At 39.3% G+C, this 13,176-nt stretch overlaps 1 protein-coding gene across 1 annotated transcript; it reads left to right on the top strand.

Annotated features, from left to right (window-relative positions):
• Positions 1-5,412: 5,412 nt before the first annotated feature.
• On the top strand, positions 5,413-12,916 carry LOC117662271 (C-type lectin Cal-like). The gene is made up of 6 exons (XM_034411596.3): positions 5,413-5,624; positions 7,364-7,442; positions 10,182-10,273; positions 10,689-10,829; positions 11,586-11,700; positions 12,634-12,916. Exons 1-6 carry the CDS (start codon positions 5,514-5,516, stop codon positions 12,699-12,701), a joined length of 606 nt encoding a protein of 201 aa, XP_034267487.3. The 5' UTR covers positions 5,413-5,513; the 3' UTR covers positions 12,702-12,916.
• Positions 12,917-13,176: the final 260 nt, after the last annotated feature.

The following is a 13,176-nucleotide window of genomic DNA, read 5'->3' as shown; positions in this document are numbered from 1 at the left end:
TACTCACAGTGTGGCCTCTTCTTTTGCTGGCTTGGTTTGGAACCATAACAGCATCCTTAAATGGAAACAGCAATCCCATGGGGGTGGGGGGAAAGCAGGTAATTTAGGGCCTCACCTGAATCTTCCACCAGAAGGTATGTTGTGGTTTCCTGCTGAAGGTGATCTTAGAGTTTTTGTGTTCTACAGGTGTCTGTTATATACATTTCAAGAAGGTGTGATGAAATAACAAGGGTAACAGGTTTCAGGAAATGCTTTGACATACTATTGACACCATTGCAAACCAGGATGACCAGTTACTAAATGCTATAACAAGCCCCAAGGTGAATGTCTTTGTCACAAGTGACTCACAAGTGACCAGTTTGAAGGTTACCTCAATAGGAGGTAGGAGGTAGGTAGGAGAAGGTTACCTTAGTAGGAGGCTAATGCCTCCTACTAAGGCAGCATTTAACATCCAGTTGCCTGCAATTACTGCGAGTTCAATTCTTACCAGGCTCAAGGTCAACTCAGCCTTCCATCCTTTCTAAGGTGGGTAAAATGAGGACCCGGTTTGTGGGGGCAATAAGCTGACTTTGTATAAAATATACAAAAGTATGAAGGCTATTGCTTAACGCATTGTAAGCCGCCCTGAGTCTCCGGAGAAGGGCGGCATATAAAAATAAATATAAATAAAATAAATAAATAAAAATAAATAAACCTCGACAGTTTTCAGACAGAGAACTTCAATTTAGAGGAATTTAATTACCTTAGATTGAACATATTTACCATGAAAGATACATTGTAGGAGGTGGTCCACATTTATCAATGATCACCCAACCTTTTCTTAGATGGACAAAGAAAACTTTATTATTAGTGGTGCAATCAGGTATTTTGAGTTGAAGAAGCTTCTTGGATGAGAAGTGAAACATCTTCAAATTAAAATCAGAAAGTCCAGTTGCTTCTTGAAAAAGCACCTTTGGAACAACCATGTCTTAGATGACTGAGAATCTCCATAAACAGCTATTTTGAGGCAAGTCCTCTTTCCCAGTTTTGCAGGCAACTTAACAACAATGCAGATGTGATGGCACCGTTCCCAAGAGTGACTCACCGTACAGATGGTCTTCTAAATTTATCTATCCAATAAACCATTCATTTATCTAAAAATAATTTATCTTTGTGCTCTTTATTTTAAAATCAAAGAACTGAATAGCTCTGAACTAAACATTGGCGGTTTCTTTGGGGCTCAATAGATTCTTTTTTTAGATGAAAAGTCTTTTGAAAATAAAAAGAAAAGTGCTATATAAAAAAACCAAAGGCAAAATAACGTGATGAAAAGGAAGTTGAAGGAAAAGATACATTGAGAGGTTTTGATTTGCAGCTGACTATGACTCATACCATTTATGCAACTTCTGGTCTTCCATTATAGTGCAAAAATTAAGGTGGTCGATAATCTGAAGAGAGAGTAGTAAAATACTATGTATGCATGCAAATATCATTCTTGAGTTGTATCATTGTTCCCCCTTTCAGCTCACTCTTGAAGGCCACCAGGAAATGTATAAGCCTGGAGGGAAATCCCTTCGACACCTTATCACAAACTATTTTAAAAAATGGAAGTTTCAGCTTTTGTGATTATTTTTCAGTGTACAACACTGGGTAAGAATCTTTGCACCACTAATCTCTGTTCATAAGTTGGATATCTTTAATAATATCCACAGATCAGGGGTGGGTTCTACTTTTTTTATTATTATTTTTATTTTGATTTATATGCCACCCTTCTCCGGAGACTCAGGGCGGCTTACAATGTGTTAAGCAATAGCCTTCATACTTTTGTATATTTATACAGCTTATTGCCCCCACAAACTGGGTCCTCAATTTACCTACCTTAGAAAGAATGGAAGGCTGAGTCAACCTTGAGCCTGGCGAGATTTGAACTTGCAGTAATTGCAGGCAGCTGGTGTTAATCACAATGCTATCAGTCTGCTGAGCCACCAGGCCCTTACCTTTACTACCGGTTCACAATGGGATCGTGCATGCGCAGATCGCCGAGGATGACATCCGGGGCAGTGGGCAGGGCTTCCTGCCAGTTTTATTATCGGTTCTTGAAAACCGGTCTGAACCGGAGGCAACCTACCACTGCCACAGATGTTGGAAAATTCAGGGAAGGGAATGAGTAAAAACTATGTACTGGCTGCCCACATAACACATGAAATAGCTGAATTCTTGTGGAAGGATTGTTTTTATCCTAGGACAGTGATGGATAACCTTTTCCGTGCAAATGCGCGTGAATGGGCATGTGCGTGCCCAAACCCCCAAAATACAATGTGTGTGTAGCCCCACACATGCACCTCATCTCCCCAAACATGCATGTGTGCCCCGCTCCCCATGCATGCACAACAGAGATGACCAGCTGGCTGGCTGAAGGCACGGGTGCGCATGCATGGATGAGCTGAATTGGGGCAATGGCTCACGTGCCCACAGCGAGGGTGCTGCATGCCATAGGTTCACCATCATGGTCCTAGAGATACCATCAAGGCTGATTTATGTAAATCTTAAAACTGGGGGAAGCTGGTTGCTTAATTACTGAATTTATACATAATCTTCTACCTACTCTATCACAGGCCGTGACCATTATGGACCGTCAGATATGAAATCTGGCCTGGGTTTCTGTTCTGCTATAGCGTTCTCTAGGCAATGAACAGAAAACTCCATTGGAATGGAAGAAGAATCAAGAAACAAGCCACAGTCTGCAAGGCAGTTTCAATAAACAACAAGCCAAGCCTGGTTTAATCAGAGTTGCAATCAGAGTTCAAATGGGCTACAGAGAAAATCCAGAACTCAAATACCGGAAAGCCAAAAAAAATACCTTTGATGATCAAAAAGTTGAGTTAGTTTAGAAGCTGAGTTAGACAGAATTGTCAAACTAGAGTTTCTAGAATTCACTCTGTCAAGGACCTTGGAGTACTCATATCAAATGATCTAAGTGCCAAAGCCCACTGTAACAATATCACTAAAAAGACATCAAGTAAACCTAATCTTGCATAGCTTCTTCTCAGGTAATATTACACTACTAACTAAAGCATACAAAACATTTGCTAGACCAGTTCTTGAATACAGCTTATCTGTCTGGAACCCGCACTGCCTATCAGACATTAATACAATTGAACGAGTCCAGAGATATTTCACAAGAAGAGTCCTCCACTCCTCTGCTGGCAACAAAATACCTTATACTACCAGACTTGAAATTTTGGACTTAGAAAATTTAGAACTACACTGCCTTAGATATGACCTAAGCATAGCTCACAAAATCATCTGCTACAATGTCCTACCTGTCAATGGCTACTTCAGCTTCAACCACAGCAATACACGAGTACACAATAGATACAAACTTAAAGGGAACCACTCCAAACTCAATTGCAGACAATATGACTTCAGCAACAGAGTGGTCAATGCCTGGAATGCACTACCTGGGTTTCATCTCCAAACCCCCAAAATTTTAACCTTAGACTGGCTACTGTTGACTTCACCCCATTCCTAAGAGGTCTGTAAGGGGCGTGCATAAGAGCACCAGCGTGCCTACCATCCCTGTCCTAATGTTCCCTTAATTGTATTCATTTTATGTATTCAATTCATGCTTATACTTATATTATCTAATATGTACTCAACAAAATAAATAAAATAAAATAAATATCCAGATTCCAATAGCAGGTAAGCATAGCTATCTGGAGAAACTTCATCCTACTCATGAACAATCCTTTATTCACAAGAAGATGCTGAATGTTTCTCTGTGGAGTCCAACCTTCATTTGCCTATACTTCCTGACACTCCATGGTATTTTGATATTGTCCTCCTAATCAAATGTGGAATCTTTAAGCACATGAAAACCTAAATACAGAGTGTACAGGCTCATGAATGGTTATGTTTATCTAGTGTTGGAAGAAATATCCTTCTGGGTTCAGTTCCAAGTGGGGAAGAAGACACTGGATTCATGGAAGTTGCTTGGAAAGAAGGTTGGCTTGAGATCCTGAGTAGAAAAGGGGCAGAGATGCTGAGAGTGCCTTGGTTTTATGCTCTCTGTTGGGCTTTGCATTTGACCTTGTATTCTGATTGGTTGTCAGATTCCCATAGGGCCATGCAGGGATAACTCTATAAGTTGTCTTTTGAGTTCCAGGCTTGGCTGAGCCTTGCTGGGTGATGCAATCTCCCCAGGTGCCGTGTGGTGAGTTCTGTTGCTAGATGGGTAGAAGGCTAATCCTATCTTTATTATGTAGAATGGACTGGCTCAGGCCTTAATGGCCCATTAACAAAGGTGGAGGCTGAATTTCTGCCTCCCTTTTTGGGAAAATATTCTGCCCTTTTAATATTTCCTAAAATATTTCATTTTCCTAGGAGACGGGTGGATGCTAACTTTCTACAATAGTTTCACATTGAAGTAAATTCTTCAAGCTTATCTCAAATATATAAAATGAGTCCAACTTTCATGCATATATAAGCAAATGGCCAGAGGCAATCAATTCACAAACAATTATCAAGAGTAAGAATCTGAGCTGATTTCCAAACGAAAGCTGAGCTAATTTCTTTACAACTAAGACCAGTGGTGGGTTCCTCCCGGTTCGGCCCCCCAAAAAGGGAAGAGATACTGAGATACTGAGAGTCCTTGGGCCTCTCTGGCTTTCAACTTCCTGGGGCACAGGAAGAATATCCTGATTGGTTGCTGTCAGAGGTCATAGCTAGCTTTTTAGGTTGTCTCTGTGTTAAGTTTGGTTGAATCTTGTTGGGTGATGCAATGAAGGGCAATTAAATGGCTCTGCCTGAAGGAGGTAGATCTTGGTCATGTAGAATGGACTGACTCATGCCTCAATGGTGCCCATTAACAACGGTGGAGGGGCTGAGTTTCTGCCTCCCTTTTAGGGGAAATATTCTGCCCTTTTAATGTTTCTTAAAATATTTCATTTTTCTAGGAGAGGGGTGGGTTTTAACTTCCTACAAGTATAAGATCAGAAGATGTGGCCCATAGAACTGCCAAGAGTCAGACTGAATGGATATCACCATCATCTTCATTGTCGTTAGACATTTTGAGTGTTGTTCTCAACACTCAAAAGAAGAGGGAGAAGGAGAAGGAGAAGGAGAAGGAGAAGGAGAAGGAGAAGGAGAAGGAGAAGGAGAAGGAGAAGGAGAAGGAGAAGGAGAAGGAGAAGGAGTCTTGTGTGGAAAATATTAAACCAGGTACATTGTAGAAAAACAGGGTCTTGCAGTGGGTTAGAGAAACCTTGGGGGCCAAGCTAATATCTGAAATTAAACATCAATAGAATGATAAAATGAACAAATGATATTCTTCATTTGACAGCTCTTTTAAGGATATATTGTCAAATGATTATTTTAGCAATATTTACATGTCTAAAATAAAAGATAATGCCCTTTTCCCGTGCTACATGATAGGGTTCATGAACTACTTCCTGCCCCTTTGGCCTTTATTTATGCAAAATTGAAAAGGACAGATCAGGATTTCCTTGAAGGACTCAGGTCATTATTGTTGCACCATGCGTCCCTGGGTTGTATATAACTGTTCCTCAGAAAGCAAGACAGCATCTGAGGGAGATCCAGCTCAGCTGTCCACCACTTCTGCCCATCCAGGAGAAGAACATCGCAAGGTGAGTGACTGAAGAGATGCATGCTATAGTGTAGCAGAACCAGATATGGACGGCAAACAAGCATAGCAGTGATAAGATCTTTATGAACAAAAATTATATTCTCACAACAAGTAAAAGTTTTATTAACCTGGTTTTGTTACAATATCTGCTTCTCAGTGTCTTACAGAGAAAAGCAACTGAGACTTTATAAGAAATCAAATGCAAAACTTCATTTGAATAAGAACACTGGAATATTGCCAGATTCTTAATTCATGATATTTATTTACAGTGCATTTCAAAGACTATACGAATAAATATTCTGTAATATATGTCCATATTTCTGGCAGTTGACATGAGTTGTAGCTTCTCCTCAGGTTAAGAAAGAAACTGATATTCCTAATATTCAGAGGAGGAGACTATAAGGAAGATACTAGCCTGTGTGGAAATGGATAGACTAACGCTAAAAATGAAAAATAAGGGAGATAGATACAGAATACTGTGCTACATGGAATAGATTCTATCAATGGTTAGAAACTCGAGGTAAAAGTTGGAATGCGAAAGAATCAGGTTAGGTGGAAAGAGATACTATGTAGGTATTAGAATGTAGATATTAGAAAGATAAGTTAACATTCTAGAATATGATGGTACAACACTAGCACTGTTTAAAATAGTATATATGTTATTTTGTTTTTACCTGTGTTTCATGGCAAGTGGAATGCCAAGACTTTTACACTGTATTCAATATATTTATATGTAAATAAAAATATATTTTTTAAAAAATAAAGAAACTGATATTCGTGACATCACTGTCCTGATATATAATATGAGACATAGCCATTATTTTGTTTGTAATCTCTGATTTTGCTCTAAAATTTATTTAAAAAATTACTCAGGAGAGATCTGGGGCAAGATCTGAAGTACATAATGTTCTGCTGGGATCAATTGGTCCAGGTTGTCCCAAAAATGCTTTTTCAAAAGGTAACTGGACTTTGTTTTTCTTTGAAGACATTTTGCTTCTCATCCAACCCGTTTCTTCAGCTAGTTTCTTGGATGAGAAGTGAAACATCTTCAAGGAAAAACAAAGTCCAGTTGCCTTCTGAAAAAACACCTTTGGGACATCCATGACCTGGATGACTGAGAATCTCCATAGACAATGGGTTCAGGTTTACCCTATGTAGAGTCGACCTACTGAAATCAGCATGATTTCATGCTGTGGGGGCACCTACTATCTGGAACGAGCTCCCCTCGGAGATACGGAGGATCCCGGATCTGCGCACCTTCCGCCGCGCTCTTAAGACCTTTTTATTCCACCAGGCGGGCCTGGCCTAATCTTTTCCCTCTTTTTAATTACGCAAATTTTAAATTGGTTTTTAAATGATTGGGGCTTTAATATGTCTTGGGCCAAATTTGTTTAATTCGATTTTATTTTGTTTTTAAATTTTGTATTTATGTGTTTTTACTGTTTGACTGTTCACCGCCCTGAGTCCTTCGGGAGTAGGGCAGTATATAAATTAAATAAATAAAATAAATAAAAATAAAATAAAATAAAATTTCCTTGAACTTGCTAAAACATAACTGTAGTAGATTTTGTTCTGTACCATATCAAATATATAGCTTCTTCAGAATCCAAATAAGGGGAGAGCAGGATAAGAAGTGCAATTTAAACAAGCAAAACACATATTCTCCTCATTCCCTTTCTTCAAAGAACGGCAATTAAAGAATGAAGTTCTGGTATTTAGTGTTCCTTTCTATCTTTGAAGGTAAACCAGAAGATGGCTCTCCTCACTTACTTCAGCCTCAGTCTTCTTGGCATCTTCTTCGCTGGTCCTTTCTTTCAAGGTAATTCCTTTGATATTTTCCAGTACCATTGTATGGTTGTCTTTTAATGCCCATTAGGTTTTTTTATAATATTGGAATACATCTTAAATTATAAGTGTCCAATAGATGTTAAAGTGATGCTAACCCTTCACAAAAATTTAGATGTAGGTAGTTTTGAGCAAAACATTTCTAGACAAAGATACAATTATAACATTACACTTTCAGGAATTAAACATGGGAACTTTGGCATCTAATATTTATGGACTACCACTAAATTATGATGTTCCATAATATATCTGGACCATTAGCCAAAGTTGTATTAACCCCCCTGGGGTTGATTTCCATCATATGGAGAGATTCTTTTGATCTTCTGTAATTTGTCTTGGGGGGGGAGGGTCCAGGCATATTATTTCTTTCTGGGGCACTCTTGGTTCTAGCTTAGAGAGGGCCAGAATCAGTATTTAAAAAAAGACAAGAGATGTAGACTAGAATTGGATGTGTCATTCTAGATTCATCAAAAGTAAAATGAAATTAATTGTTCTCTGAAGCTAGAAGAATTTACTTATTATATCAATCTTCAAAAATAAAAGGGTGTTTACATTGGGGTATTACAATACCTCATCCTCATTCTTTTAGACAATAAAAGAAATTCCATAATGTATGAAACTTTTTTCTTGTATAAGAGTTTTCTCTTGTGGCTAAGGTCATTTGCATCAAAAAAGAATGTCCACCTAAACAATTTATTTGAAAAACCTATTCCAATATTTCCAAGATTTGTCACAAGTCCATTTTTACCTGTCAGACCCGGAGACAATATCAAGGTAATGAATTTGCAATGTCTCTAGAATCAAAGATTTAAAATGTATTTTATCACTAAAAAGCAGCATCCCAATCAGTCTTTAATAGAAAAATCAGGATAAATTTCTTTTCTCATTTCATGTTTGGGAGTTATTTCATATTAATTTATATCACTTTGGACATATTTATGTACTGTGTGTGATCTGATCAAGTAACATCATAAGGTAAAATAAGCAATCAAGGAAGAATTCAATGGAATGCAAAAGTCACATATCCTTGGTTAATGTAGAGCAGGGGTATCAAACTCGATTTCATTGAAGGCCGTATCAGGGTTGTGTTTGATCTCGGGGGATGGGGGGCAGGAAAGGAATGGCCGAGGGTCATAGCAGCTTGACCACACTCATGTTGGGGGTGCCTGTGGCCCAAGTGCTCTGCCAGCAAAAACAGGCTTGCAAGCTCCATTTTTGGCTGAGACAGCTTCCTGTACCCCCCTGCTAACAAAACTGAAGTTTGGGAGGGCCAGTCATTTGCTATTTCCAGGCCAGCCCCATGGCCAGATCTAAGTACCTGTGGGCCAGATGTAGCTGGCGGGCCTTGAGTTTGACACCTCTTGAGTTTGACACCTCCGGCTCGCAGGCCTTAATTTTGACACTTTCTTCATTGCCATCAAGGATGATAATAGTCACTAGTGTAGATCAGTGGTGGGATTCAGCCAGTTCTCTCTGGATCGGGCGAACTGGTAGCGGCGAATGTAGGAGCTCCGCCCACCCACCTGGACGTAATGCGTGAGTACTGCATTTGCGCAGAAGGCTGTGTGCTCACATTTGTGAACCGGTAGGGAAGGTATGTGAATCCCACTGCTGGTGTAGCTAGCTTTAAAAAAGGATAATATCAAATTCAGGATGAACATGGCTGCTAGATCTGATCGCTGTTTACTACTTCTGAATCACAGAAGTAGCATATCACCATATCAAACATTAGCTGTATAGAAAAAGTAATAGAAAAGGTCTCCAGCCTCATCTTCACACATGGAATCTTCCTGAATGTCCTTAGTTTGCCACCAAGTGTCACAAAATCTTGATTTGCAGGAGCCATTACATCTAGCATGATGTTCTGTCTTCTTCTTTTTCATGGGCCTCTTTAAATGCAGTGGAGACCAATTCATACTAAACCCTAGTAGCTCTGAAAAAAAACATAGGTCTCTAATCCTTTTGTTCTGTCCCCGTACCACGCACACACCCAACCAGCCAGCCAGCCGAGGGTTAAATAAACTCTTCAAACACTCAATGTCAGTGATAAGGAACTTGGCAGCAACTCCGTGGCTACCTGCCAAGAACTTTTACTCCGATAACACAGACAAAAATACCCACAGTTTGAATAGTCCAGTTTGTAATTAAATCCGCAGCAATTAGGCATTGTGTCCGAAGGTGCAAAGTGCCTTGCCAGAGATTAGCTTTGTCCGTCACAGAGTCCGAATGGCCACCACACTCCCTTTTATAGCCTGTGGGGTGTGGTCCAGTGACTCAGCTTAATCTCTGACACGCCTCCTTTTCTGCTGCGCACTCTTGTCTCTCCGACGCTGGCGTGGGTCCAACCACAATATTTCTTCGTCACTATCCGACGGCTCGGAAATACCTGGCTCCTGGCCAATCTCTTCTCCTTCGGGAGACACCTGAGGCATTGCCAGAGAGGAGCGTCCTGGAGAGGGAGGCCTGGCCATCACCTCTCCTTCATGTTCGGAGCCTTCTTCCTCCGATAAGATAGGCTTGGAGGACGGAGCCACAACACATTTCTTTCATACAAGGGATCCTCTTGAATGGTCCTAGTTGGCCACCAGGTGAGGAAATTGTTGAATTAGGCATCCCAATCTAGCAAGATGTTTCTTTTGTTCCCAGAATTCTATATAGACATCATGTTCTTTTGTCTTCTGATATTATTTTTCATCACCCTCTTGCAATGCAGTGGAGGCTGACACCTGTGCCAGGGAATGGCTGCAAAACCAAGGAAACTGCTATGCATATTTTGATCAGAAGCTGACATGGCATGAAGCTGAGGTAAGAAGTGTTTCTCACAATCAACATCTACTATATAGAAAATATAGGGAAAAAAAGTATGTAGGGTGATGGATAGAATGGGATTGTCTCTGTTACAGATTTTGAGCTATAATATATACCCCACCATCTTATATTTGAACCACATGTATTCTTTACCAACACTCTGAGTAAAAATACTCTTAAAGTTGGAGGTGGAAAGGAAGAGGCTTTACTGTAACTGCAAGATTAGATCAAGTTGTCGTGTAAAGTTAACATCTCCCAATAAGACTTAAAAACATCCCTTCAATTCATATTGCAACAAGGATTGACCAGATTTGGAATTCTATGAAGCTTCACTCAACACATGGGAAGTTTCACAGATCTTGGTGTTGTGGGAAATGATCACAGAAGTCATATTCCTTTTGGCTTTCTTCAGATTGAGTGCCAGAGCTATGGCCGTGGAGCCCACCTTGCCTCCATCCTTACCAAAGCAGAGACTCTCCTGGTGGCTGAACATGTCTCCACTTATCAACGGGAATTCAGTAATGTCTGGATTGGACTCCATGATGTCCGTCAGGTAAGATCATCAGTCCTTATTTATCACTACCAGGAGTGGCACAACATGTATTGACTTGCCTAAATCCTATGGATTCCTGCTCAATACTTCACTACTAAATAGAATACAATTCTTTATTGGCCTAGTGTGATTGGACACACAAGGAATTTGTCTTAGGTTCATACGCTATCAGTGTACTTAAAAAGAAAAGATACATTCATCAAGAATCATAAGTACAACACTTAATGATAGTCATAGGGTACAAATAAACAATCAAATCATACTAGGAAGCAATCTATATAAATCATAAGGATACAAGCAATGAAGTTACAATCATGCAGTCATAAGTGGGAGGAGATGGGTGATAGGAACAATGAGAAGATTAATAGTAATAGTAATGCAGACTTAGTGAATAGTTTGACATTGTTGAGGGAATTATTTGTTTAGCAGAGTGATGGCATTCGGGAAAAAACTGTTCTTATGTCTAATTGTTCTAGAATGCAGTGCTCTATAGCGTCGTTATGAGGGTAGGAGTTGAAACAGTTTATGTCCGGGATGTGAGGGGTCTGTAAATATTTTCACAGCCCTCTTTTTGACTCGTACAGTATACAGGTCCTCAGTGGAAGGCAGGTTGGTAGTAATTGTTTTTTCTGCAGTTCTAATTATCCTCTGAAATCTGTGTCTGTCTTCATTCAAACACTCATAATCATAGATAAATATTACCAGTCCATCTTTAGACAAAGCTCTCATTCTCTTAAGCACATATCCATTCCACAGACTGGGAAGTGGAGATGGGCTGATGAATCCACTTACAACTACAAATCCTGGATGAACTACCAGCCAGATAACTACGACAAAAATGAGCACTGTGTGGAGCTGCGACGATCCACAGGTAATTAAACCTCCCAGAACTTCTCTGAACTTCTCCAAGAGTTTCCAACTTCTCTCAGCCTATGGAGAACCATAGCTCAGCAATATATTTCTTCAGGATCTAAGAAAGCTAGAGACAAGAAAACTTATAGCATGACCAAAGTGCATAGTTGAATTCCATTAGAAAACAGAATGGAGTCTATTTTCTCTTAAAGACTTTAGTTTCAATGTTGCAATGGATACCTTTCGATGGTTGCAATTTTTTCTCCAATTTTAAATGATATAGAGTTGAAATTGGTTGCTAAATTGTGTCTAATCCTTTTTCAACATTATTTCAGAGAGGAAATTATTTGATCTAATTTTAGGATGAAGTAAGTAAACATCTTCATAGAGTGCCATATAAGACTCAAATGTTCCTATAAATTCAAAAGGTGGAATTGAAACCAAACTGCAACTTTCCTAATTTGTTCCAAACACAGACATATATAGTGCAGATAGTCCTTGACTTATGACCATAATTGAGCCCAAAGTTTCTTTTGCTAAGTGAGACAGTTGTTAAGCGAATTACTGTAGTTGTTAAGTTAGTAACATGGTTGTTAAGTGAATTTGGCTTGACTTTACTTATCAAATGGTCATAATAGGTGACCACATGACCCTGGGACACTGAAGCTATCCATAAATATGAACCAATTGTCAAACATCCAAGTTTTGGTTGTGTGACCATGGGGATGCTGCAGTGGTTGTAAGTGTGAAAAATGGTGATAAGCCCCTTTTTTCAGTGCTGTTGTAACTTCAAACAGTCACTAAGCAAATGATTGTAAGTTGAGGACAATCTACAATAAATGTATATTGGAATGTATTTTCATTCTTCTGAATCGTACGCTTTGGAGAAAGAAAGAAAAAAGCCCTTTTTTTGCAGCAAATAATAATAGCAATTTTCTCATTTCTATTTTAGGCTTTAAACTATGGAACGACATTCAATGCAACACACGTAATGCTTACATCTGCAAACATGAGTTGTAAAGATGACTGAAGCTTCTCCCTGTATTTCCCAGGATACTGATGTGATGGGCTGCCTTCTCACTTATCTCATTACCTCCTCACATTCCATAGAGATAAAGTTCTTCTCTTCCATTTTCTTCAAAATCTGAACACACAAGAACTGCCTCTTTGGTTCTTCTGAACTTTTCTCATGACTTGTGCACAGTACAATATCAATAAAAATATTCTGAAGCAAATCTTTTCTGAAATTGTCATTCTTGGTTTATGTCAAATGTGATTACTTTTAGGAGACAACCCAGGAGCAAAACACAGCATACAGAGACTTAGACATTTAACAGTGGTTTATATACAAGACATATACAGAAATATACAGGGTTGGTAAACACCTGACAAATAATCAAACTTCCTCTTAACTCTAGACTGAGAACTCAGCAATGAATACTTGACACAAGGAGGGAGAATACGCCCCCTCCTGGCTGAAACTTATAAACACCTC

The sequence above is a fragment of the Pantherophis guttatus genome, chromosome 4, assembly GCF_059756535.1.
Source record: "Pantherophis guttatus breed Tessera chromosome 4, ASM5975653v1, whole genome shotgun sequence".
Classification (NCBI taxonomy): domain Eukaryota; kingdom Metazoa; phylum Chordata; class Lepidosauria; order Squamata; family Colubridae; genus Pantherophis; species Pantherophis guttatus.
This window is presented reverse-complemented; position numbering and strand designations above follow the sequence as displayed.

Excerpts from the sequence above, each read along its gene's own strand:
- LOC117662271 (XM_034411596.3), top strand. The coding sequence starts at position 5,514 with ATGCGTCCCTGGGTTGTATATAACTGTTCCTCAGAAAGCAAGACAGCA. Across the intron at positions 5,625-7,363 it reads CAGGAGAAGAACATCGCAAG|GTAAACCAGAAGATGGCTCT; the intron begins GTGAGTGACTGA and ends CTATCTTTGAAG. Across the intron at positions 11,701-12,633 it reads GGAGCTGCGACGATCCACAG|GCTTTAAACTATGGAACGAC; the intron begins GTAATTAAACCT and ends TTTCTATTTTAG.